The 23,091-nt window shown below is 44.4% G+C and overlaps 1 protein-coding gene across 5 annotated transcripts in view; it reads left to right on the top strand.

The window, feature by feature from the left end:
• The window catches only part of LOC126982968 (cyclin-dependent kinase-like 4), an 88,537-nt gene extending 65,555 nt beyond the window's left edge, over positions 1–22,982 (top strand). For 3 of the 5 annotated variants that reach the window (XM_050835326.1, XM_050835327.1, XM_050835325.1), the window contains exons 2-8: positions 10,424–10,616; positions 11,300–11,421; positions 13,859–14,022; positions 14,438–14,635; positions 15,964–16,106; positions 17,350–17,472; positions 17,783–22,982. In XM_050835326.1, the coding sequence (XP_050691283.1) occupies positions 10,424–10,616; positions 11,300–11,421; positions 13,859–14,022; positions 14,438–14,635; positions 15,964–16,106; positions 17,350–17,472; positions 17,783–17,929 (1,090 nt within the window). In that variant the 3' untranslated portion in view covers positions 17,930–22,982. The remainder of the gene's footprint in view (positions 1–10,423; positions 10,617–11,299; positions 11,422–13,858; positions 14,023–14,437; positions 14,636–15,963; positions 16,107–17,349; positions 17,473–17,782) is intronic. The other 2 variants (XR_007735467.1, XR_007735468.1) reach the window with 2 other exon arrangements.
• The last annotated feature ends 109 nt before the right edge of the window (positions 22,983–23,091 follow it).

Here is a 23,091-nt window from a genome sequence, read left to right as displayed (position 1 = left end):
ATTTACAGAATGCTTTGGTCATAGATTTGTTATAGCATAGTTGGTGTAGTACATCATATTTAGCTTTGCATATTAAAACCTCATGGGAAACGGGGGCGGGGGGGGGGGATAGAATGTTTGATGAGTATAATGATGATGATGATGACGATAAGGATGATGGTTATGATGATGATGAGGAGGAGGAGAATAAGAATGATGATAACTATAAGTAATTTTCTTTATCATTTACTTCCTCTGTTTATTTGGATGTTTCTTTTGCTATGATTCTCTCTCTCTCTCTCTCTCTCTCTCTCTCTCTCTCTCTCTCTCTCTCTCTCTCTCTCTCTCTCTCTCTCTCTCTCTCTCTCTCTCTCTCTCTCTCTCTCTCTCTCTCTCTCTCTCTCTCTCTCTCTCTCTCTCTCTCTCTCTCTCTCTATTTATCTATCTATCTATCTATCTTCCTTTCTTTCATTCTCTTTCATTCTTCGCTTTCATTCATTCGCTTTTTTACAGGTTTTCTTTTTTTTCTCTCTCTCTCTTTGTATTTATCTATTTATCTTTTTTTTCAACTTTTCATCTTTTTTTTTGTTGTTGATTTCGTAAAAAGTGAAAGGCATCTCTCTCGCCCTTGCATGTTCCTCCTTTCTTTCCTTCTTCCCTCGCGTGTGTTCCTCCTCCTCCTCCTCCTCCTCCTCTCCCTACCTCATTTTCTCTCTCGCTCATGGAGGTGGTGAGCGACTTGGAGGAGAAAGGAGAAAGAAGAGGAGGAACACAAAGGAACACAAAGGAAGAACAAACAACAGCAGACCTGCTGGTCCTTTCGAGGTTGTTTGTGACAAGCTACACTAACTATCTAATCAAAGGTGGAAGATGAAGGACAGCAAAGGCGAAGGCTCCTCCCCACCCCCCCATCCCTCCAGCCAAAGCTGGCAGGAAAGGAAAAAGAACCATGCAGCATGGAAAAACTGCATGGAATTTATGTAGGAAAGAGGAAAGAACTACCATTACTGCTACCACTAACCGGGCAATAAAAGCGGACAAGGACACCAGTATTCGAAAGAACTTAACGTTATTACGACAATGAGTAATATCTTAGTTGCTGGTTGGATTCAAAACACTTGTCTAATCTATTCTTGAAGGCCGTAACTGTTGTACTATCAACGACATCACAAGGTAGAGAGTTCCAAACATTAACAACTCGATTGAAGAAGAAGTGTTTAGCTTCGTGCGACGAGAATCTTTACCACTTATCTTCAAATTGTGATTTCTTCTTGTTCTATTTGATCGATCAATTGTAAAGTAATCTTCCGCATTAATATCACTGAATCCTTTGAACATTTTAAACACTTCTATTAGATCGCCTCGCATTCTTCGTTTTGATAGGCTGAATAAATTTACTTCTTTAAGCCTTTGTTCATATGACAAATTTCTCAACCTAGGAATCATCTTTGTTACTCTTCGTTGGACCCGTTCCAACTTTTCTATGTCTTTTCTGTAGTAGGGAGACCAAAACTGTACACAGTACTCTAGACGGGTCGAACCAACGAATTCTACAGTTTTAATATTACTTTTCCGATTTATTATTAAAGACTCGTCCGATGAAGCCAACCAATTTGTTTGCAGTTTTAACTACCTCTGAACAATGCTGACCGGGCTTTAAATCGCTTGATATAGTGATTCCAAGATCCTTTTCTTTACTTACTGCAGAAAGTTGTTGGCCATTCATTACGTACCGAACGCAATTGTTATTTTTTCCGATGTGCAACACTTTACATTTCTCAATGTTAAATTTCATTTGCCATTGATTGGCCCAACGTGCAAGTCGATCTATATCTGATTGTAAAGCTTCTTCGTCGAGTATCGCAGTTACTTTACTAGCAATTTTTGTGTCATCAGCAAATTTTGATACTTTGCAAATGAGCCCATCATCGATATCATTAACATAAATTAAGAAGAGCATGGGGCCAAGCACTGATCCTTGAGGTACGCCGCTTTTGACATCGAGCCAGTTAGATGTAACACCGTTTAGAACTGCTCTCTGTTTCCGCTCAGAGAGCAAGCCAATTGTGAATGTTACCCGAGATACCGTGCGCCAGTAGTTTGCTGAGCAATCGTTGGTGGGGGACCTTATCAAATGCCTTTTGAAAATCCAGATATATGATATCTACTGATCTGCTTTCATGAGGAGGAGGAGGAGGAGGAGGAGGAGGAGGAGGAGGAGGGTAATGAAGATGGGGACGTAAGGAAAGAGAATGAAAGGAAATGTATAATGAGAGAGAGAGAGAGAGAGAGAGAGAGAGAGAGAGAGAGAGAGAAGAAATTAAGGAGACAAATTGTTACTCTCGTTGACATACATGATAATTACTGACAGTAGTAGTAGTAGTAGTAGTAGTAGTTGTTGTTGTTGTTGTTGTTCTTGTGGCGTGTCCGTATAGTTTTAAAAGGCGCCCCCTGGAGGATCAAGGTCAGCCTCCTCCTCCTCCTCCTCCTCCTCCTCCTCCTCCTCTTCCTCCTTCTCTTCTACCTCACCTGGCTCTTCCTAACACGCCACCTCCACATAAACCCATCCTCCTAAACTCCTCCTCCTCCTTCTCCTCCTCCTCCTCTTTATCTTCCTCCTCTTTAACTCCAAAGGTTATCCTGCCGACGCCCCCCTCCCCCCCCTGCTCCTCCTCCTCCTCCTCCTCTTTCATTTTCCGACTCATTTCTTTGCACTTTATCGTCAACCTCCTCCATTTTTATCACGTCTTCTTCTTCTTCTTCTTCTTCTTCTTCTTCTTCTTCTTCTTCTTCTTCTTCTTCTTCGTTTTTGTTCTTCTTTTTCTTCTTCTTCTTCTACTTCTTCCTTTTCTTCTCCTTCTTCTTCTTCTTTTTCTTTTTCTTTTTCTTCTTCTTTTTCTTCTCGTCGTCCTCGTCGTCGTTTTTTCTTCCTCCTTTTAACCTCCTCCTTCCTCTCTCCTCCTCCTCCTCCTCCTCCTCCATTCATCTTTTCTTCCTTATCTTCCTCCCACGCACACACAAAAAAAAAACAGTGAAGACACTAAGTTTATGGCCGTGTGTGTGTGTGTGTGTGAGAGAGAGAGAGAGAGAGAGAGAGAGAGAGAGAGAGAGAGAGAGAGAAACAAGTGTAATAGCAATGTTTTAGTGGAGGTAATTATAGAGGTGGTGGTGGTGGAGGAGGTGGTGATGACTATGGTGGTGGTGGTGGTGATGATGGTGATTGTAAGAATGGTGATGAAGAACAAGAACAAGAACAAGATGATGATGATGATGATGATGATAATGATAGGTGATAGGGCCTCTGCAGACAGTCATTAGAGGGGAGAGAAAGGAAATGAAAGGAAAGGGAGAAGAAGGGGAGGAGGAAGGGGGAGAGGAAGGGGTTCAAAGTTCAGTGGGGGGGTTAAGGGGAGCGCCCACCCCCTGACATGAACTGCAATTAAAATGGTGAAGGGCAAAGATGACCAGGCGGAAGAGGAGGAGGAGGAGGAGGAGGAGGAGGAAGAAGGAAGAAGAAGAAGAAGAAACAATAAATAAAGGAGGAGTAGGAGATAGAGGAAGAAGAAGAGGAGGAGGAGGAGAGAGTAGGAGAAAGAGAAAGAAAAAGAAAAAGAGGATTAGAAAATGGAAGAAGAAGAAGAAGAAGAAGAAGAGAGGAGAGAGAGGAAGAAGAAGGAGGAGGAGGAGGAGGAGGAGAGAGTAGGAGAAAGAGGAAGAAAAAGAAAAAGAGGAGGAGGAGGAAATGGAAGAAGATGAGGAAAAAGAAGAAGAAGAAGAAAAAAAAGAAGACGAAGAAGAAGAAGAAGAAGAAAAAGAAGAAGAAGAAGACGAAGACGATGAAGAAGAAGAAGAAGAAGAAGAAGAAGAAGAAGAAGAAGAAGGGCTTTAATAAGGGGGATATTCATAAGGTTTTGATGGTAAGAGAACCGGGTAGGACACGTAGTAATGGGTTTAAACTGGATAAATTCAGATTCAACAGGGACATAGGCAAAAATTGGTCTACTAACAGAGTGGTGGATGAGTGGAATAGGCTTAGCAGTTATGTGGTGAGTGCCAATACAGTTGTCACATTCAAAAATAGATTAGATAAATTCATGGACAGCGATATTAGGTGGGGTTAGGTTCACGGGAGCTTAGGTTCAAAGGAGCTGCCTTGTACAGCCTAAAGACCTCTTGCAGACTCCTATGTTCTTATGTTCTTATGTTCTTATGAAGAAACTAGAAAAGAAGAAGAAAAAGAAGAAGAAAAAGAAAAAGAAGAAGAAAAAGAAGAGAAAGAAGAAGAGAGGAGAAGAGAGAGGAAGAAGAAGAAAAAGAAGAAGGAAAAGGAGGAGGAGGAGGAGGAGGAGGAGGAAGAGTAAAACAACAAAAAACGAAGATAAAAGGAGCAACAGAAGTAAAAAAAACGGATTCAAAAAAAGAAAAAGGAAAAAAATGGAATAAAATAGAGAAAAAGGAATAAAAAGAGGAGGAGGAAGAGGAAGAGAAGGAAGTTTGAGAGAAGGAAAAAAAGACGAATGGAAAAAAATAAAAACAAAACTGATAAAGGAAAAAATGAGATAGAAAAACCAGAAGACTGATAGTAATAATAATAATAATAATAATAATAATAATAATAATAATAATAATAATAATACCCACCACTAATGAGACCCAATCAGAGAGACCAGCGGGCGGGGGGAGGGGGGGGAGGTAGTTTGGGTCAGTAACATAATGAGTCAAAGTGATTTAAAAAGCGTAAGGCTGATGATTGGAGGAGGAGGAGGAGGAGGAGGAGGAGGAGGAAGAAGAAAGCATAATCAAGAACGTAATAGATGAGAAATGAAAAGAAAGAAAGAAAAGGAAAAAGAAGAGGAAAAGAAAGAAAAAAATAGTCTGTAGTATAAGTAGTAGTAGTAGTAGTAGTAGTAGTAGTAGTAGTAGTAGTAGTAGTAGAGGAGAAGGAGGAAGAATAAAGAGAATAAGAATTATGAGGTATGGAGGAAAAGGAAAGGAAGGAGGAGGAGGAGGAGGAGGAAGAGAAGAGGAACTGGATTTGAATGAGGAGCGTAAGAAGGAAGAGACAAAAGCAAGGAGAGGAAGAGAAGATTAGAGAGGAGGAGGAGGAGGAGGAGGAGGAGGAAGACAGGGGAAAGACCAGGAATAGTAACAAATGTAGCGAGAGGGGACGAGAAAGGAGGCGGAGGAGGAGGAAGAAGAAGAGGAAGAAGAGAAAGAGGAGGAGGAAGAAGAAGGGGAAGAGTAATCAAGGGATGGTCCTGTTATCTGCAATACCAACCCTTCCTCCTCCTCCTCCTCCTCCTCCTCCTCCTACTGACCTCTGACCTTTCCGTGATAACCTCGTTCGGGCGCATCAGCTGACCACCACCACCACCACTACCACCACCACCACCACCACCACGAATTTAAAGACCCCCCAATTAGCCTTCCCAAATGATCCGAAATGGTGGTGATTAGTGTTACAGGATGACCCCCTCCTCCCCCCTCTTCCCCCCCCCTCTCTCTCTCCCTCTCTTCTTCTTTCCATAATTGTTTCATCTCTTCCTCGTTCTCCTTTTTCTGGCTATTCTTTTCCCCTCTGTTTATCTGCCTATCTATCTATCTATCTATCTATCTATCTATCTATCTATCTGTTTATCTTTTTTATTTATCTATTTATCTATCTATCTCCATGTTCTTTTTTCTTCTCTCCACTCTTTTAATTCATTAGCTCTTTCTTTCCTCTCTTCCTCCTCCTCCTCCTCCTCCTCCTCTTCTCTGCGGGTTAGTGTGGCTTAAGATGATTAAACAGAAGGTAAACAAAGAGAGCTAAGTACCTCACGCACGCTACCTGTTCCTACCTGTTCCTGCCTCTACCTGCCCCTCCTGCCTACCTCGTCATCATCATCATCATCATAAGCATCAGCCATTACGCCAGGCCACTGCAGGATAGAGGCCTTTCTCAACGTCTTCCACCTGTCAGTGTGTCTGGTGGTGTGTGTTCCATCCTGGGTCCATTTTCTTTAGTATCGGGGTCCCATGACTGTAATTTTGCGAGGCCGCAGAGATGATGATGTGAGTCTTTATTGGTGTTTTTATTTTGTGGTTTAAGGTGCAGAAGTATCATCACAGAACAGGCCATGTAGATCCCAGGAGCTTTTACGAGAGGCTTTTCAATTTGGTGTACAGAGGCACCGATACGTCTATACTTTCTTATGACCGTTTTCCCTCATAGTAATTCATCTGTTTTTCTATGACTACCACCACCAGCACCACCTTTATGTCCAGCTTTGGTCCCCTTAGTAAAGAAGGTAGACTCTCATATCTCAAGCTCTCCCTTCCTGGCCCTGAAACGTCTTTGGGCTGACCTTTACCATCGCCAGCCATTCCGAGGTTAGACAAGAATCATCCTGGTCTGAAATAACTGGCCTTGAAACCACTTCGGGATGACCTTTACCATTGCCAGTCATTCCAAAGTAAGTCAAGAATCATCCCGGTCTGAAATAACTTGCCTTGAAACCACTTCGGAATGACCTTTGCCATTGCCAGCCATTCCGAGGTAAGACAAGAATCATCCCGGTCTGAAATAACTGGCCTTGAAACCACTTTGGGCTGACCTTAACCATTGCCAGTCATTCCGAAATAAGACAAGAGTCATCCCGGTCTGAAATAACTTGCCTTGAAACCACTTTGGGATGACCTTTACCATTGCCAGTCATTCCGAAATAAGACAAGAATCATCCCGGTCTGAAATAACTGGCCTTGAAACTACTTCGGGCTGACCTTTACCATTGCCAGCCATTCCTGAGCAAGTCAAGAATCATCCCGGTCTGAAATAACTGTCCTTGAAACCACTTTGGGATGACCTTTACCATTGCCAGCCATTCCGAAGTAAGACAAGAATCATCCCGGTCTGAAATAACTGGCCTTGAAACCACTTTGGGATGACCTTTACCATTGCCAGCCATTCCTGAGCAAGTCAAGAATCATCCCGGTCTGAAATAACTGGCCTTGAAACCACTTTGGAATGACCTTTACCATTGCCAGCCATTCCGAAGCAAGACAAGAATCATCCCGGTCTGAAATAACTGTCCTTGAAACCACTTTGGGATGACCTTTACCATTGCCAGTCATTCCGAAGTAAGACAAGAATCATCCCGGTCTGAAATAACTGGCCTTGAAACCACTTCGGAATGACCTTTACCATTGCCAGCCATTCCGAAGTAAGACAAGAATCATCCCGGTCTGAAATAACTGGCCTTGAAACCACTTTGGGCTGCCCTTAACCGTTACCAGCCATTCCGAAGTAAGACAAGAATCATCCCGGTCTGAAATAACTGGCCTTGAAACCACTTTGGGATGACCTTTACCATTGCCAGCCATTCCGAAGTAAGTCAAGAATCATCCCGGTCTGAAATAACTGGCCTTGAAACCACTTTGGGCTGACCTTTGCCATTGCCAGCCATTCCGAAGCAAGACAAGAATCATCCCGGTCTGAAATAACTGTCCTTGAAACCACTTTGGGATGACCTTTACCATTGCCAGCCATTCCTGAGCAAGTCAAGAATCATCCCGGTCTGAAATAACTGGCCTTGAAACCACTTTGGGCTGACCTTTGCCATTGCCACGTCCATTATTCAGCCTCGCCATGGATCGTTCCCGACATTCCAAACCCGATTGATTGGTCTGCATATGAACCAAACCTCCTGCCATCGTTTGAGTCAGTCAGTCACATACGCTTCACCCTCATTCCTGGTTTCCTTGGAGTTGTTTGCTTATTGATATAGAGAAGAAGACGGTACAAAAGACAGGGTTGGATACGGTCGTCTACAACAAGCCTATTCCTGCTCGTCTCAGTCAGCCAGTCACATCCACTTCACCCTTATTTCTGGTTTCCTTTGAGTTGTTTGCTTATTGATATAGAGAAGAAGACGGTACAAAAGACAGGGTTGGATATGGTCGTCTACACCAAGCCTATTCCTACTCGTCTCAGTCAGTCAGTCACATCCGTTTCACCCTTATTTCTGGTATTCTTGGAGTTGTTTGCTTACTGACAGAGAAGAATACGGTACAAAAGACAGGGTTGGATACGGTCGTCTACACCAAGCCTCTTCCTACTCGTCTCAGTCAGTCACATTCCCTTCTTTATTTCTGTTTTCCTTAGTGTCAGTTTGGTTGTTGATAGAGAAGAAGAAGGCATAGACAGAGGCAGGGCTATAGATACGGTCGCCTCAAAAAAGCCTCTTCCTACTCGTCTTAGTCAGTCACATTCCCTTCTCCTTTATTTCTGGTTTGCTTGGCGTCACTTTCCTTACTGATAGAGATGATAGAGTCAGGGGCAGGGCTGGATACGGTCGCACGCCGGTCTTGCTAAATATAAACCAGTGAGTGTTTGTCATAGCGATGGTGTGTGAGTGTATGTGAGTGTGTGATTGAGTTAGAGGCAGGGCTGGATACGGTCGCATGCCGGTCTTGCTAAATATAAACTAGTGAATTCTTATTAAAGCGATGGTGTGTGTGTTTGTGTGTGTGTGTGTGTGTGTGTGTGTGTGTGATGATGATGATGATGATGATGATGAGACGTGTGGAGGAGATAAAGAAATAGAGGAATGATATGCGTGTAAAGGATGGCTGATAGAGGAGGAGGAAGAGGGAATAGAGATAGAGTTGGATACCTCTGTTGATACTCCCTGAGAGAGTCGGAAGGAGCAAGAAAGACAGACGTGGGAATGAAGGCGGGTGAAGAGTTGACCGATGGAAAGGGATGAAAGAACGAGGGTTAATTAACTCTTGTATTAGGAAGTTGGACAGCAAGTAGGAGGGTATCAGGACATCTCTCCTCCCGTAATATTGACCTCTCTTTCGGCCACCTCTTTGGATTCTTTTTAGGAGCAGCGAGTAGCGGGCTTTTTTTTATTATTGTTTCCTTTTTTTGTGCCCTTGAGCTGTCCCCTTTGTTGTAATAAAAAGTAGTTTTGTCTGCGTATCTTATTCATTCATTCATTCATCGTTCTATTTACTTTACTTTTACTGATGGAGGAGTACAAGAAGCTGCCCAGTATCTACGGTTTTGTCTGCTCGTTTCCTTATTTATTCACTCCTTCGTATTGCAGTCAGTCATATCTTCGCTCTCTTTCCCTGTAGAAGAACCCGGGTGTCTCTCGCTTAATGGAAAGTACAAGAACCTGGACAGTATCTATAGTTTTGTCTGCTTCGTTTCCTTATTCATTCACTCCTTCGTATTCCAGTCAGTCATATCTTCGCTCTCTTTCCTGCAGGAGAACCCGGGTGTCTCTCGCTTAAGGAAAAGTACAAGAAGCTAGACAGTATCTAGAGTTTTGTCTGCTTCGTTTCCTCATTCCTTCCTTCTTTGTTTCAGCTTTCCTTCTTTCTTTGTCTCTCATTCAGTCGTATATACGTTCTTTTTGCTTTCAGGAGAACCCGGGTGTCTTCTCGTCTGATGGAGAAATACGAGAAGCTGGACAGTATTCATAGCTTTGTCTGCTTCGTTTCCTTATTCCTTCATTCTTTATTTCAGTATTCCTTCCTTCTTTGTCTTTCAGTCAGTCATATGTACGTTCTTTTTGCTTTCAGGAGAACCCGAGCGGCCGGGTGTCTTCTCGTATGCTAGAGAAATACGAGAAGCTGGACAGTATTCATAGCTTTGTCTGCTTCGTTTCCTTATTCCTTCATTCTTTATTTCAGTATTCCTTCCTTCTTTGTCTTTCAGTCAGTCATATGTACGTTCTTTTTGCTTTCAGGAGAACCCGAGCGGCCGGGTGTCTTCTCGTATGCTAGAGAAATACGAGAAGCTGGACAGTATTCGATTCCTTATTCCTACCTTATTCGTTTCCAGTCAGTCACATGTTGTCTCTCTTTCCCTGCAGGAGAACCCGGGTGTCCTCTCGTCCTGATGGAGAAATACGAGAAGTTGAAGAGTATATAGTTTTGTCCGCTTCATTTCCCTATTCGTTTCCTTATTCCCTAATTTCTCGTCATCCAGTCAGTCTCATCTCTCTCTTTCCCTGCAGGAGAACCCGGGTGTCCTCTCGTCCTGGTGGAGAAATACGAGAAGTTGAAGAGTATATAGTTTTGTCCGCTTCATTTCCCTATTCGTTTCCTTATTCCCTAATTTCTCGTCATCCAGTCAGTCTCATCTCTCTCTTTCCCTGCAGGAGAACCCGGGTGTCCTCTCGTCTGATGGAGAAATACGAGAAGTTGAATAGTATATAGTTTTGTCTGCTTCATTTCCCTATTCGTTTCCTTATTCCCTAATTTCTCGTCATCCAGTCAGTCTCATCTCTCTCTTTCCCTGCAGGAGAACCCGGGTGTCCTCTCGTCTGATGGAGAAATTCGAGAAGTTGAAGAGTATATAGTTTTGTCTGCTTCATTTCCCTATTCGTTTCCTATATTCCTTAACTTCTCGTCATCCAGTCAATCACATGTTATCTTTCTTTCCCTGCAGGAGAACCCGGGTGTCCTCTCGTCTGATGGAGAAATACGAGAAGCTGAGCAAGATCGGGGAGGGGTCGTACGGCGTGGTATACAAGTGCCGAAACAGGGAGACGGGGAGCCAAGTGGCCATCAAGAAGTTCGTTGAGTCGGAGGATGACCCGCTCATAAAGAAGATTGCCCTTAGGGAGATACGGATGCTGAAGGTATGTAGGGGGAGAGAAGGGGACTGGGGATGGGGGAGGAGGTGTTGGTGGGGTGCTAGTGGGGGGATGAGGGGGAGGAGTGATGAGATTAATAAGTATAACAGTAGGAGGATTGTTTGTATTGGTATCCTATGTAGTAGTTGTATTGTTTTTTTAGGTCTGTCTGGGTAGTGTTGGATTTGATTTTTATTTAATGTTTTCTTTTTATCTATCTGTCTTTTTTTCTCTTTTTCTTTCCTTCTCTTCTCTCTTCTCCTTTCTTCCTTTCCTTCTTGTATCGTCTCGTCTCCTCTCCTCTTTTTTTTTTGCTCTTTCTCTTCCTCCAATATTTTCTTTTCACTTGTAAATTATATGCAATCATCTAACTTATCTCCTCCTCCTCCTCCTCCTCCTCCTCCTCCTCCTCCTCCTCCTTGTTCTTCTCGTCTTCGCCCTCTTTGTCCTCCTTCTATTGTTCTTGTTCTTTTCCTGATTCTTGATTTTTGTTCTTATTCTCGTTCTTGTTCTTCTTGTCCCTCTTTTCTTCTTCCTCGTCGTCCTTCTCCTTTTGTTCTTTATTGTTCTTGTTTTCTTCTTGCTCTCGTTCTTGTTCTCCTCCTCCTTCTCCTCCACCTCCACCTCCTCCTCCTCCACCTCCAAATCCTCCTCCTAATCATCCTTCTCCAACTGCTTCTCCCACACAGCAACTCCACCACCCGAACCTCATTAACCTGATCGAGGTGTTCAGGCGGAAGAGGAAGCTCCACCTGGTGTTCGAGTTCTGTGACCGCACCGTCCTCAACGAGCTGGAGAGTAATCCCAAAGGGTGAGTGTGTGGGAGGAAGGAGAGTCAAGAATGTGTGTGTTTGGGGGGGCAGGGAGGAGAGAGGGGGAAGGAGAAATCAAGGGAGAGTGTGTTAGAGGAAGGAGAGTCGGAAAAAGCAGAATCAAGGGTGAAAGTTGAGGGTTAAGGACAGTCAAGGAAGAGTGTGTGGGAGGAAGGAGAGTCAAGGGTGAGTGTGTTTGGGGGGGGGGCAGGGAGGAGAGAGGGGGAAGGAGAAAAGGAGAAGTCAGGGGAGAGTGTGTTAGAGGAAGGAGAGTCGGAAAAAGCAGAATCAAGGGTGAAAGTTGAGGGTTAAGGACAGTCAAGGAAGAGTGTGTGGGAGGAAGGAGAGTCAAGAGTGAGTGTGTTTAGGGGGGGGGGGCAGGGAGGGGGAAGGAGAAAAGGAGAAGTCAGGGGAGAGTGTGTTAGAGGAAGGAGAGTCGGAAAAAGCAGAGACTCAGGGGTGAATGTGGGGGGAAGGACAGTCAAGGAAGAGTGTGTGGGAGGAAGGAGAGTCAAGGATGAGTGTGAGGGAGGGAAGAGAGTCAAGGAGAAAGCAAAGTCAAGATAGTCAAGGTAGATTTAACCTTTCCTAGCATCAACCAATCACATGAAGGCTAAGTTAGAAAGGGGGCGTGGCCAGCTTGTTGATTAGCCAATGATAGAGTCGGAATAGAGAAAAGGGAGGGGCTTATCTGCCAAGTTAATACGAATAGAGTATCATAAAAGTGTCTAGCATCTTTAGTGTTTGTTCTTTCATCAGTTTGTTTTTTCTTTGACCGATCCTTCGTTTAGCATCATTAGGTATTCTTTCACTTTTTTTTTCCTTTTTACCGACGTCCTTCATTCGTCTATTCTTTCTTTTACCGATCCTCCGTTTAGCATCTTCAGGTATTCTTCTTTCACTTATATTTTTTTCCTTTTTACCGACTGCATTCATTCGTCTATTCTTTCTTTTACCGATCCTTCGTTTAGCATCTTCAGGTATTCTTTTTTCACTTATTTTTTTCCTTTTTGCCGACTTCCTTCATTCGTCTGTTCTTTCTTTTACCGATCCTTCGTTTATCATCTTCAGGTATTCTTCCTTCACTTATTTTCCTTTTTACCGACTTCCTTCATTCGTCTATTCTTTCTTTTACCGATCCTTCGTTTATCATCTTCAGGTATTCTTCTTTCACTTACTTTCCTTTTTATCGACTTCATTCATTCGTCTATTCTTTTTTTTACCGATCCTTCGTTTAGCATCTTTAGGTATTCTTCTTTCACTTATTTTTTTTCCTTTTTACCGACTTCCTTCATACGTCTATTCTTTCTTTTACCGATCCTTCGTTTAGCATCTTTAGGTATTCTTCTTTCACTTATATTTTTTTCCTTTTTACCGACTGCATTCATTCGTCTATTCTTTTTTTTTTTACCGATCCTTCGTTTAGCATCTTCAGGTATTCTTCTTTCACTTATATTTTTTTCCTTTTTACCGACTTCCTTCATTCGTCTATTCTTTTTTTTTTTTTTTACCGATCCTTCGTTTAGCATCTTCAGGTATTCTTCTTTCACTTATTTTCCTTTTTACCGACTTCATTCATTCGTCTATTCTCTTTTTTTACCGATCCTCCGTTCAGCATCTTCAGGTATTCTTCCTTCACTTATTTTCCTTTTTACCGACTTCCTTCATTCGTCTATTCTTTTTTTTTTTTTTTACCGATCCTTCGTTCAGCATCTTCAGGTATTCTTCCTTCACTTATTTTCCTTTTTACCGACTTCATTCATTCGTCTATTCTTTTTTTTTTTTTTTTACCGATCCTTCGTTTAGCATCTTCAGGTATTCTTCCTTCACTTATTTTCCTTTTTACCGACTTCCTTCATTCGTCTATTCTTTCTTTTACCGATCCTTCGTTTAGCATCTTTAGGTATTCTTCTTTCACTTATTTTCCTTTTTACCGACTTCATTCGTCTATTCTCCTTCTTTTACCGATCCTTCGTTTAGCATCTTCAGGTATTCTTCTTTCACTTATATTTTTTTCCTTTTTACCGACTGCATTCATTCGTCTATTCTTTCTTTTACCGATCCTTCGTTTAGCATCTTTAGGTATTCTTTCACTTATTTTCCTTTTTACCGACTTCCTTCATTCGTCTATTCTCTTCTTTTACCGATCCTCCGTTTAGCATCTTTAGGTATTCTTCTTTCACTTATATTTTTTTCCTTTTTACCGACTTCCTTCATTCATCTATTCTTTTTTTTACCGATCCTTCGTTTAGCATCTTTAGGTATTCTTCTTTCACTTATTTTTTTTTACCGTCTATTCTTTTTTTTCTTACCGTTCCTTCGTTTAGAATCTTCAGGTATTCTTCCTTCACTTATTTTCCTTTTTACCGACTTCATTCACACGTCTATTCTTTTCTTTACCGATCCCTCGTTTCATATATGTCCCCTCTGGTGCAGGCTGCCGGAGGAGAAGGTCAAGAAGATCACCTACCAGCTGGTGCAGGCCATCGGATACTGCCACAAGCACAACTGTATCCACCGTGACGTTAAGCCCGAGAACATCCTCCTCACCAAGAGCGGCGTGGTGAAGCTCTGCGACTTTGGCTTCGCGCGGATGCTGAGTACGTGTATGGGATGGGGTTAGGGGTTAGGGATGTGGGGGTAGGGAATGGGGGGTTGTTTTGTGGGGGAGGAGTGGGGTGTGTGATTGTGTATGGGGGAGAGTGATTGAGTGTGTGTGGGGGAGGGGATGTGTATGGGTATGGGGGGGTTGTGGGGAGGTGGGGGGGTTGTGTGTGTAGGGGAGGTGATTGTGTGTGTGTGTGTGTGTGTGTGTGTGTGTGTCTTTCTACTACTGCTGCTACTTATTATACCTGTTTTTTGTTCATCTACTACTACTACTACTACTACTACTACTACTACTACTATTACTACATACTACTTCTAATTGTTTTCTTCATACCACGACTACCACACCTACTAACATCACCACCACCACCACCACCACTAACCACTAACCCCCACCACCACCCACAGGCCCCGGCGACAACCTGACAGACTACGTGGCGACGCGCTGGTATCGGGCCCCGGAGCTCCTCGTCGGCGACACGCAGTACGGGACGCAGGTGGACGTGTGGGCCATCGGGTGCGTGCTGGCCGAGCTGGTGAAGGGCGAGGCGCTGTGGCCGGGCAAGAGTGACGTGGACCAGTTGTACCTCATTAGAAAGACGCTGGGTAAGGAGATGTATGCATTTTTTTTACAGTAAAGGAAGCAATTCAACGTCAAGATTAAGTAAAGAGGAAAGGAGAGGAAAATGGAGAGAGAGTATTATAAGAGGAGAGGAGAAGAAGAGAGAGAGAGAGAGAGAGAGGAGTAAGGGAAGGTGTGTGTGTGTGTGTGTGTGTGTGTGTGTGTGCGCGTGTGTGTAGCCTAGCTATAAACATTCATATTAGCTTTTTATTTATTCACTTCTTTTCTTCCTCATCTTCCTCAAATATCTATTAAAACCTCCAAGGCCGAAACCGTTAGTCTGTCTGTCCGCCATTACCTCTTATAACATTTATGGGATCATCATCATCATCAGTTCATTTAATATTCGCTCGTCAATTTCAGGGAATTATACGAGAACGATAGACAGTTATATCTTCAATTCGCCGCCCTATTAAGTATCATTTAAATTTTACATCGTCTGGAAAAGTAAAATTCGGTGAGGTCTCCATTATTCGTTCCTCCTCCTCCTCCTCTTCCTCTTCCTCTTCCTCCTTCTCGTTTTCCTTCTCATTTTCCTCCTCCTTTTCCTCCTCCTCTTCCTACTCCTCCTCCTCTTCCTTCTCTTCCTTCTCCTCTTCCTCCTCCTCTTCCTCCTCTTCCTCTTCCTCCTCCTCCTCCTCTTTCTCCTCCTCTTCCTCTTCCTCCTCCTCTTTCTCCTCCTCCTCTTCCTTCTCCTCCTCCTTCTCTTCCTCCTCCTCTTCCTCCTCTTCCTCCTTCTCTTCCTCTTCCTCTTCCTCCTCCTCTTTCTCCTGTTTCTCCATGTTTCCATGTTTCCATGTTTCCATGTTTCCATGTTTCCATGTTTCCTCCTCTTTCTCCTCCTCCTCTTCCTCCTCCTCCTCCTCCTCCTCCTCTTTCTCCTCCTCCTCTTCCTCCTCCTCCTCCTTCTCTTCCTCTTCCTCTTCCTCCTCCTCTTTCTCCTCCTCCTCCTCCTACTCCTCTTCCTCTTCCTACTCCTCCTCCTCCTCCTCATCCTCCTCCTCTTCCTTCTCCTCTTCCTCTTCCTCTTACCCCAGCATCGGTTTGTTAATAGCTTCTCACTGTTCTTTATTCCTAAGTTATTTTTTGTTTGAATATTGATAAAGTAGTTTAGGGTTCGTCCTACACTTGTCAACAGTACCCTTATCACGGTTCGTTTCTTATCCTGACTATATGATTGCTTGCCAGTTTATATTCCTCTTTATTTATCTTGTTCCTTCTTATTATCTTCCATACGTTATCCTCTCTCCTTCCCTTTTCTCCCTTCCCATTCTTCCTTCTTCTGAGACTCTCCCTTCTTTCCCTTCCACAGGCGACCTCCTCCCGTACCACATGCATATCTTCAAGAACAATGAATTCTTCCGCGGCTCCAGCATCCCCAAGCCCGACGGTGTGGAGACCCTCAAGGCGAAAATGCCCAAGAATTTCCCCGAAGAGGGCGGCGACTTCCTCGAGGTGTGTGTGGGGTGGGGGTGGGGGTGGGGGTTAGCTCTTGCGTTTTTTCTTCATGTTATTGTTTTTGTTCTCGTTTATTTTGTTTCTCCTTTATCTCATTATTGTTTTTCCTTTTCTGGGTTTTTTTCAGTTTTTGTACTTTTTTCCCTTTTTCTTCATTTCCTCTTCTCCTATTACTCTACAAGCGAAACGTTCTAACTCCTTTTGTCTCCTTTTTTCTCTTCTTATGTTCCTCTGCAATCAAAACCTTCACTCCTTTTTCTTCTTTTCCCTCTTGTGTTCCTTTACAAGCGAAACTTTCAAACTCCTTTCTCTTCTTTTTTCCTCTTCTTATATTCCTCTATAATCGAGACTTGCAATTTCTTCCCTTATGAGCTAAAAGGATACAGCTACAGTGGAAGGTATTAATCGAGGCTGTCAGACCATAAAAACACCCCCAAATCACGCCTCCACAAAACAAGGGACTCCTTATATAACTTTTTCCTGGTACTACGAGCTCAATCTCTCTCCTTGGTGTCGCTTCCTCCAACTTTCCTCCCTTCCTTGTCTCTCCTTACCTTTTCTCCCTTCCCATTCTCCCCACTCTGAGACTCCCCCTTCCTCCCTTCCTGCAGGCGACCTTCTCTCGTTACCACATGCAGATCTTCGGGGTTCAAGAAGACTCGTGTTACATCAACTTATTTGCTTTCTTCTGTACAACAAACCAAGCTTTTTCTACTTCTTTTTCTCCCCTTTCTCTTCGTCCCTCCGCTAGCAAACTTCTTTCTTAACTAAATATGCAATAATCGCCTCCTGTTCTTCCTTACTGATGATCTCTCCCTTTCTCGCTCAACCAAACCTTTTCTCTTACTTTTTTCTCCCTTTTCTCTTCGTCCCTCCACTAGCAAACCTTTTCCTTAACTTAAACAATCTTCAACAAACGCCTCCTGTTCTTCCTTACTGATTATCTTCTCTCACTTTCTCGCTCAAACAAACCTTTTCTTCTTCTTTTTTCTCCCTTTTCTCTTCGTCCCTCCACTACCAAACTTCTTCCTTAATTTAACATTCAACAAACGCCTCCTGTTCTTCCTTACTGATGATCTCTCCCTTTCTCGCTCAACCAAACCTTTTCTTCTTCTTTTTTCTCATCTTTTCTCTTCGTCCCTCCACTAGCAAACTTTTTCCTTAACTTAAACAATCTTCAACAAGCGCCTCATGTCCTCCCTCACTGATGATCGTCTCTTCCTTGTTTCTCGCGCGACAGAAATGCCTCGACCTTGACCCGGCCAACAGGTGGTCGTGCGAGCAGCTGACCCAACACGACTACTTCAAAGGCTTCACCTACAAGATACCTGAGGAGGACCAGCTGGAGCACGACAGGCTAAAGGTACAGACAGGTGTCGGTGTGGTGGAGAGTGGCAGGTGTGGAGACGGGGCAACACGAACTTGTTTACATTTTGTACACAACTATTGTCACCGTGCATTAAACTAACCCAGAAGGCGCCCCCCCCCCCTTCTATAGCTGCATTAGGCGACAGGAGGTTGGAGTCAGGAGTCATTACCTCGGAGGGAGGGTTGGGGAGGGGGGCGGGGCATCTGGACCAAATTAGTGTACGGTGACTGTAAGTAAACACACACACACACACACACACACACACACACACAGCAGTACAGTAACGCCTGGCCGTGCCTTTCAGAACCCGTCCGTGTCGGGCTCCATGCTGCTGCCCCAGCTGGCCAGCACCCCGGTGGGCGGCGGCTCCGTGTCCACCTCCTCCTCGCCGGACATCCGGCACCCGATGCACCGCGGTGCGCGAAACTTCGACCACCTGCCCACCATCTGACAAAATGGCGCCGGGCTCCAGCGGCCGCCCCACATCCTGCCCCCCAACATGGTGCCGTCCCCCTCGCCGCCCCAGGAAAAGGCCAAGACTGTGAACGGGGTGGGTGTGGCTCGCACGGCCCCCAAGTCTAGCCCCCCGGCGGGCCTCAGGCAGCCCCCGGCCGTGCTGGACAAGGGCGACCTCTACTCCCTCCTGTACCGCAAATACAACTCCTCGTAGCTGTTCACCTCGTGTTGTCGCGGCTGGAAGCCCCCGCCGCCCCGCCTCGCACCACCCCCACCCCTCCCTGCTGCCCGGCCCCCGTCCTACCCTGCCCTCCACTGCCCATCCCTTCCCTTCCCATCCATTCCATTCCCTTCTCTTTCCCTCCCGTCCTCCATATCTCCTTCACTTCCCATCCCCTCCCCTTCCTTTCTTCTCCCCTTTCCTTCCCTTCCCTTTCCTTTCCTTCCTTTCCCTTTCCCTCCACTCCCTTCCTCTCCTCCTCCCCACACCTTCCCTCCTCTCCCCCCTGCTGAGTGCCACGGTCTCACGCCGGACCCCCTGCCAATTAGCCTAGAGAAGACAAGGAAGGCCTTGACGGCCCTTCTTTTCTGTTTCCTACAGTGCGAACCAGACTTGAACCGTCACCGTCACCGCCGTGTGCTGTGTTGTGAGTCAGGCCCCGAAGTGACGAATCTGAGACGCCTTGACCATCCTGTGTTGTGAATCAGGCGAGTCTGAGGTGCGTTAGGCGTCCTGTGTTGCGTCGGGAAGTGTTGTGTTGGTGGACTAACTCTTACGGGCCACACCTGTGATATGAGAGCACCTGTTGTGTCTCTCATAGACTAGGATAGAGTATTGCTTTCAGATCCTACACACCTTCGCAGTACCCTAAATGCATATACATAACTTTATCGATAGTTAAACCTCTGAAAAAAAAAGTGAGAGAAAGAGAAGAAACTATAAAGTTAGTTTTGATAATTATATGTTTTTTTTAAGTCAGTTTTAAGCGAGTCTGACGAACAAGGCTCATAAAGTGGCAACACTGCGTCTTGTCATGCCTTTAGTCTTCGTTAAGGGGGCATCACACTGGGCTATTTTTCCTCCAACCTCCGATTAATCGGCGGTGCCGCCCACCTCCAGCACTTTTTCCGCCAACTGTTGGAACAGATGTGCAGCCCGCAGCTTTCGGGAAAGAACCGATTTGCTGGAGAAAAATTCGAAGTCAAGTGACCTTCTATGTAAATTGTTGAGAAAACAAAATAGTTTGCCATACTGATTTTATTTCTTGCATAACTTGCAATAGAATAAGGATTATGAATAAGAAAAAATAACTTTATAATAGAACAACATAAGTTGTCGGTTGACCTCTTAACATAAACAACCCCAAACTGTTCTCTCCTTGCTAACCACTGCCGCCTCCACACACGCCTCTTTTTCTTGGCTTTAAGCTCATTGCAGTGAAAAAGTAACAGTGCTGTGGCGACAGTTCTTCTCGAAGAGAAGCCCGTCGTCCTGAAGAGGTCGGCCATTGGTGCTGGAGCTGGAGATCAACGTAAACAAACGTGTCTGCCAGGAGGTGTCGGCGGTACTGGCTGAAATCGGAGGTTGGAGGTAGGATGTCGGAGGAAAAATAGCCCAGTGTAATACTCCCTTTATGACAGTTTCTTTGGTTCATTTCCACCCAGAGAGGAAGCAATGCAAGCATTTACTTCTATGACCAACACATTATAATGGATTGATGATTACCGAAAATATAACACACCAGTTCCACAGCTCGACACAACGTATTCCCATGCTAGCAAAGCAAACACAGTACAGTACTACGAAGATGAGCGGGACAGCAGTACAGTAAACCCTCGCGTTTACGGACCTTTCCGCCGGTAAGTGCACGGATTTATCGAACAAGTTCGGTAATTGCGGGGTTGTGTTCAGTGGTGGGCGCCCGAACATGTACACGCACGTCAGTCAGCGTAACAGTGTCCAGTGTGTAACTATTATTTTAATTTCTCTGTGTGGGTGTGGTATTTGTGGTGACCGCATGTACGGAAGTATACAAACTTTCATCAAATATAATGAACAAGCTTTGTTATATAAGGTTATCGAAAATAGAGAACTTTCTGCTCATATAACGAACTTTGTTCGTTATACCAAAAGTTCTGATCCCTCGGATATAACGGATTTTCGAAAATAACGTCACCCCCTTCCCCCACAATGGTTCGTTAAAGCGAGGGTTTAGAGTGGAGCAGCGAAGTGTTGTCACAGAGTGATAAATGTGTTGTCAGTCACCGGTAAAAAGTGCGTATTTAAAATGTTTACTTGAGAGAATGGATATTCCGTGATCGGTCTTGTGTGTACCTGTCTACCTGAAGCAAAGGACAGGTGTGTTACTTGTTACAGGTGTGGCGTGGGTGTGAAGATACCTGGCGGAGTAGACTTATTAGGTGGGCGTGGCATTATGACTCGGCTGATGAGCTGAGGCCCCCGCACGCCTTCTATCCTTGTTATTAAAGGGGGTATCACACTGGGCTATTTTTCCTCCAACTCCAAATTAGTCGACGGTGCCGCCCACCTCCAGCACTTTTTTCCGCCAACTGTTGGAGCAGATTTGCAGCCCGCAGCTTTCGGGAAGGAATCTGATATACTGGAGGAAAATTCGAAGTCGAGTGACCTTCTATGTAAATTGTTGAGAAAACAAAATAGTTTGCCATAGTGATTTTATTTCTTGCATAACTTGCAATAGAATAAGGATTATGAATAAGAAAAAAAGAGACAAAAACAAAACTTTATAATAGCACAACATAAGTTGTCGGTTGACCTCTTAACATACAGAGACACGCCAGTCCTCGTCGACAGACCGACTTGGTCAGCTAGATTTCGATCGCTAAGGCCCGTGCTCCCTCGTGCAGGGGGGAGCGGTCTTTTCCCTCTTAACGGGCCGTCTTCGGACAAGGGCCCGTTCCCCTAGTGATACTAGGGGTAGATCTTTAACAACAACTCTTTAACATAAACAATAACACCGTGAGAGAGCAGCGATGGCCAGCCAAGGGACCAAAATTATTTGGAATAGAGAAGCAGAGACGAGCCTCATAGAAGCAGTGAAGGATCACCCAACCCTGTGGGATCCGCAGAATGAAAAATATAAACTGAAAGGACTCTGTAAAAACCTCTTCACATCAGTGGCTGAGACCATGAACCTAACCTAACCTAACCTGTCTGCTGGCAACCCCAAACTGTTCTCTCCTTGCTAACCACTGCCGCCTCCACACACGCCTCTTTTTCTTGGCTTTAAACTCATTCCAGTTAAAAAGTAACAGTGCTGCGGCGACAGTTCTTCTCGAATAGAAGCCCGTCGTCCTGAAGAGGTCGGCCATTGGTGCTGGAGCTGGAGATCAACGTAAACAAACGTGCCTGCCAGGAGGTGTCGGCGGTACCGGCTGAAATCGGAGGTTGGAGGTAGGATGTCGGAGGAAAAATAGCCCAGTTTGATACCCCCTGACGCGGCCGCCGGTGCTTCACTGTTAAACGATTGTTGGCTCATATGAAAAAAAGAAAGGTATTTTTCTTACTTTAGATTGTCGAAATTTCAGCGGCAAAGCTACTTAACGAAATCGGATTTATCGAATCATACCAAACTGCCTTAAGAAAAACAAAAAAAGGGTCGAGTTTTTAGTTGGTAATTACCGAAAACAAGTCTATTTTTATTTGATACTTGTACCAATCAACGCCCCAGTCGTTTGAGAATATGAGACCCGGCTCAGTACCATTACGGTCAGTCGGGTTCCTGCTCTTCCCGGGGTGGGGCGTGACGAGGAAGACACAGGCGATGCTACTTGTAATGTTCGCGAGTTAACATTGAAAGGTTAGCATTGGTGTGTGTGTGTGTGTGTGTGTGTGTGTGTGTGTTGCGGACCCATGAGTGATGTGCTTGTTCTTCATGAATGTGGGTGGATCAGTTAGCTTATATTGTCGTTGTATAGATTAACTGATTAATACTTAGTTCAGCTTAGTTCAGAGATTATCGCGGCCACGACTGACTGATTGCACGCCCGCGGAAAGGAAAGAGAGAGATGTTGAATAATTTAAAGAGAGATGTTGAATAATTTAGTTTCGTTTTTTTTTTCTTTCGTCTTCATAACCAAATTGAACTATTGATGGTGCATAGTGCTGTAATTTCGGGTACTACTACTACTACTACTACTACTACTACTACTACTACTACTACTACTTCTTGCCCGTAACCACCTTGAAATAGCAGATGCAGCCGTCTTGTCTTGTATCTCCTTTCCTTCTCCTCCTTCTCCTCCCCCTCCTCCTCCTCCTCCTCCTCCTCCTCCTCCTCCATTACTATAATTATCTACTATTCGTTCTCTCAGTACTTTTCTTTTCCACTATTCTCTCTCTCTCTCTCTCTCTCTCTCTCTCTCTCTCTCTCTCTCTCTCTCTCTCTCTCTCTCTCTCTCTCTCTCTCTCTCTCTCTCTCTCTCTCTCTCTCTCTTCGTGTTTCCTTTCTTCTTTCCTTTTATCTATCTACTTTAATTTTACTCTTCAGACTCGCAATACCAGTCTTCTCCGTGTATAGCAGAGGTCAGTTATTTAGCCTAGTATGTGTTGAGGGTAAATGTGCGTGTGTTTGAGTGTACCTAGCCGGGAGTCGTGACCTATTCATATCCGTGAGACATGACCTATACATATCCCGGAGTCGTGACCCGTGAGTCGTGACCTATACATAACCGTGAGTCGTGACCTAGAATCGTGACCCGTGAGTCGTGACCTATACATAACCCGTCCTATACAGATACCGTGAGTCGTGACCTCTACCATAACCGTGAATCGTGACCTATACGTGAGTCGTGACCTCTACAGTCATAACCCGTCCTAATACAGCTTTACCAGCGTCTCCATGGCATCCGTCCTCAGCAAGTATAAGCAAGTATATACTGTTAATAATATATAGTGTTATGATAGTGATACCTACCTGCAGTTATAGTGAATACGTATATGCCTAGCTAGAGTGATAATGTAAAGCCAGTACGATGAGATATACATAAAGCAGATGACCAGAACAAGAGCTTGGTGATGTTATTTTCCTGGTATGGTGTGAAGCGCTTGTTCGAGAGAGAGAGAGAGAGAGAGAATGTTAACGACTTTTAAGCGTTATTTTTAAGGTGGCGAATGTT

Source organism: Eriocheir sinensis, chromosome 52 (genome assembly GCF_024679095.1).
Source record: "Eriocheir sinensis breed Jianghai 21 chromosome 52, ASM2467909v1, whole genome shotgun sequence".
In the NCBI taxonomy this organism is placed as follows: Eukaryota; Metazoa; Arthropoda; class Malacostraca; order Decapoda; family Varunidae; genus Eriocheir; species Eriocheir sinensis.
Note: the sequence above shows the minus strand (reverse complement) of the source record. Positions and strands in the feature narration are given on the sequence as shown.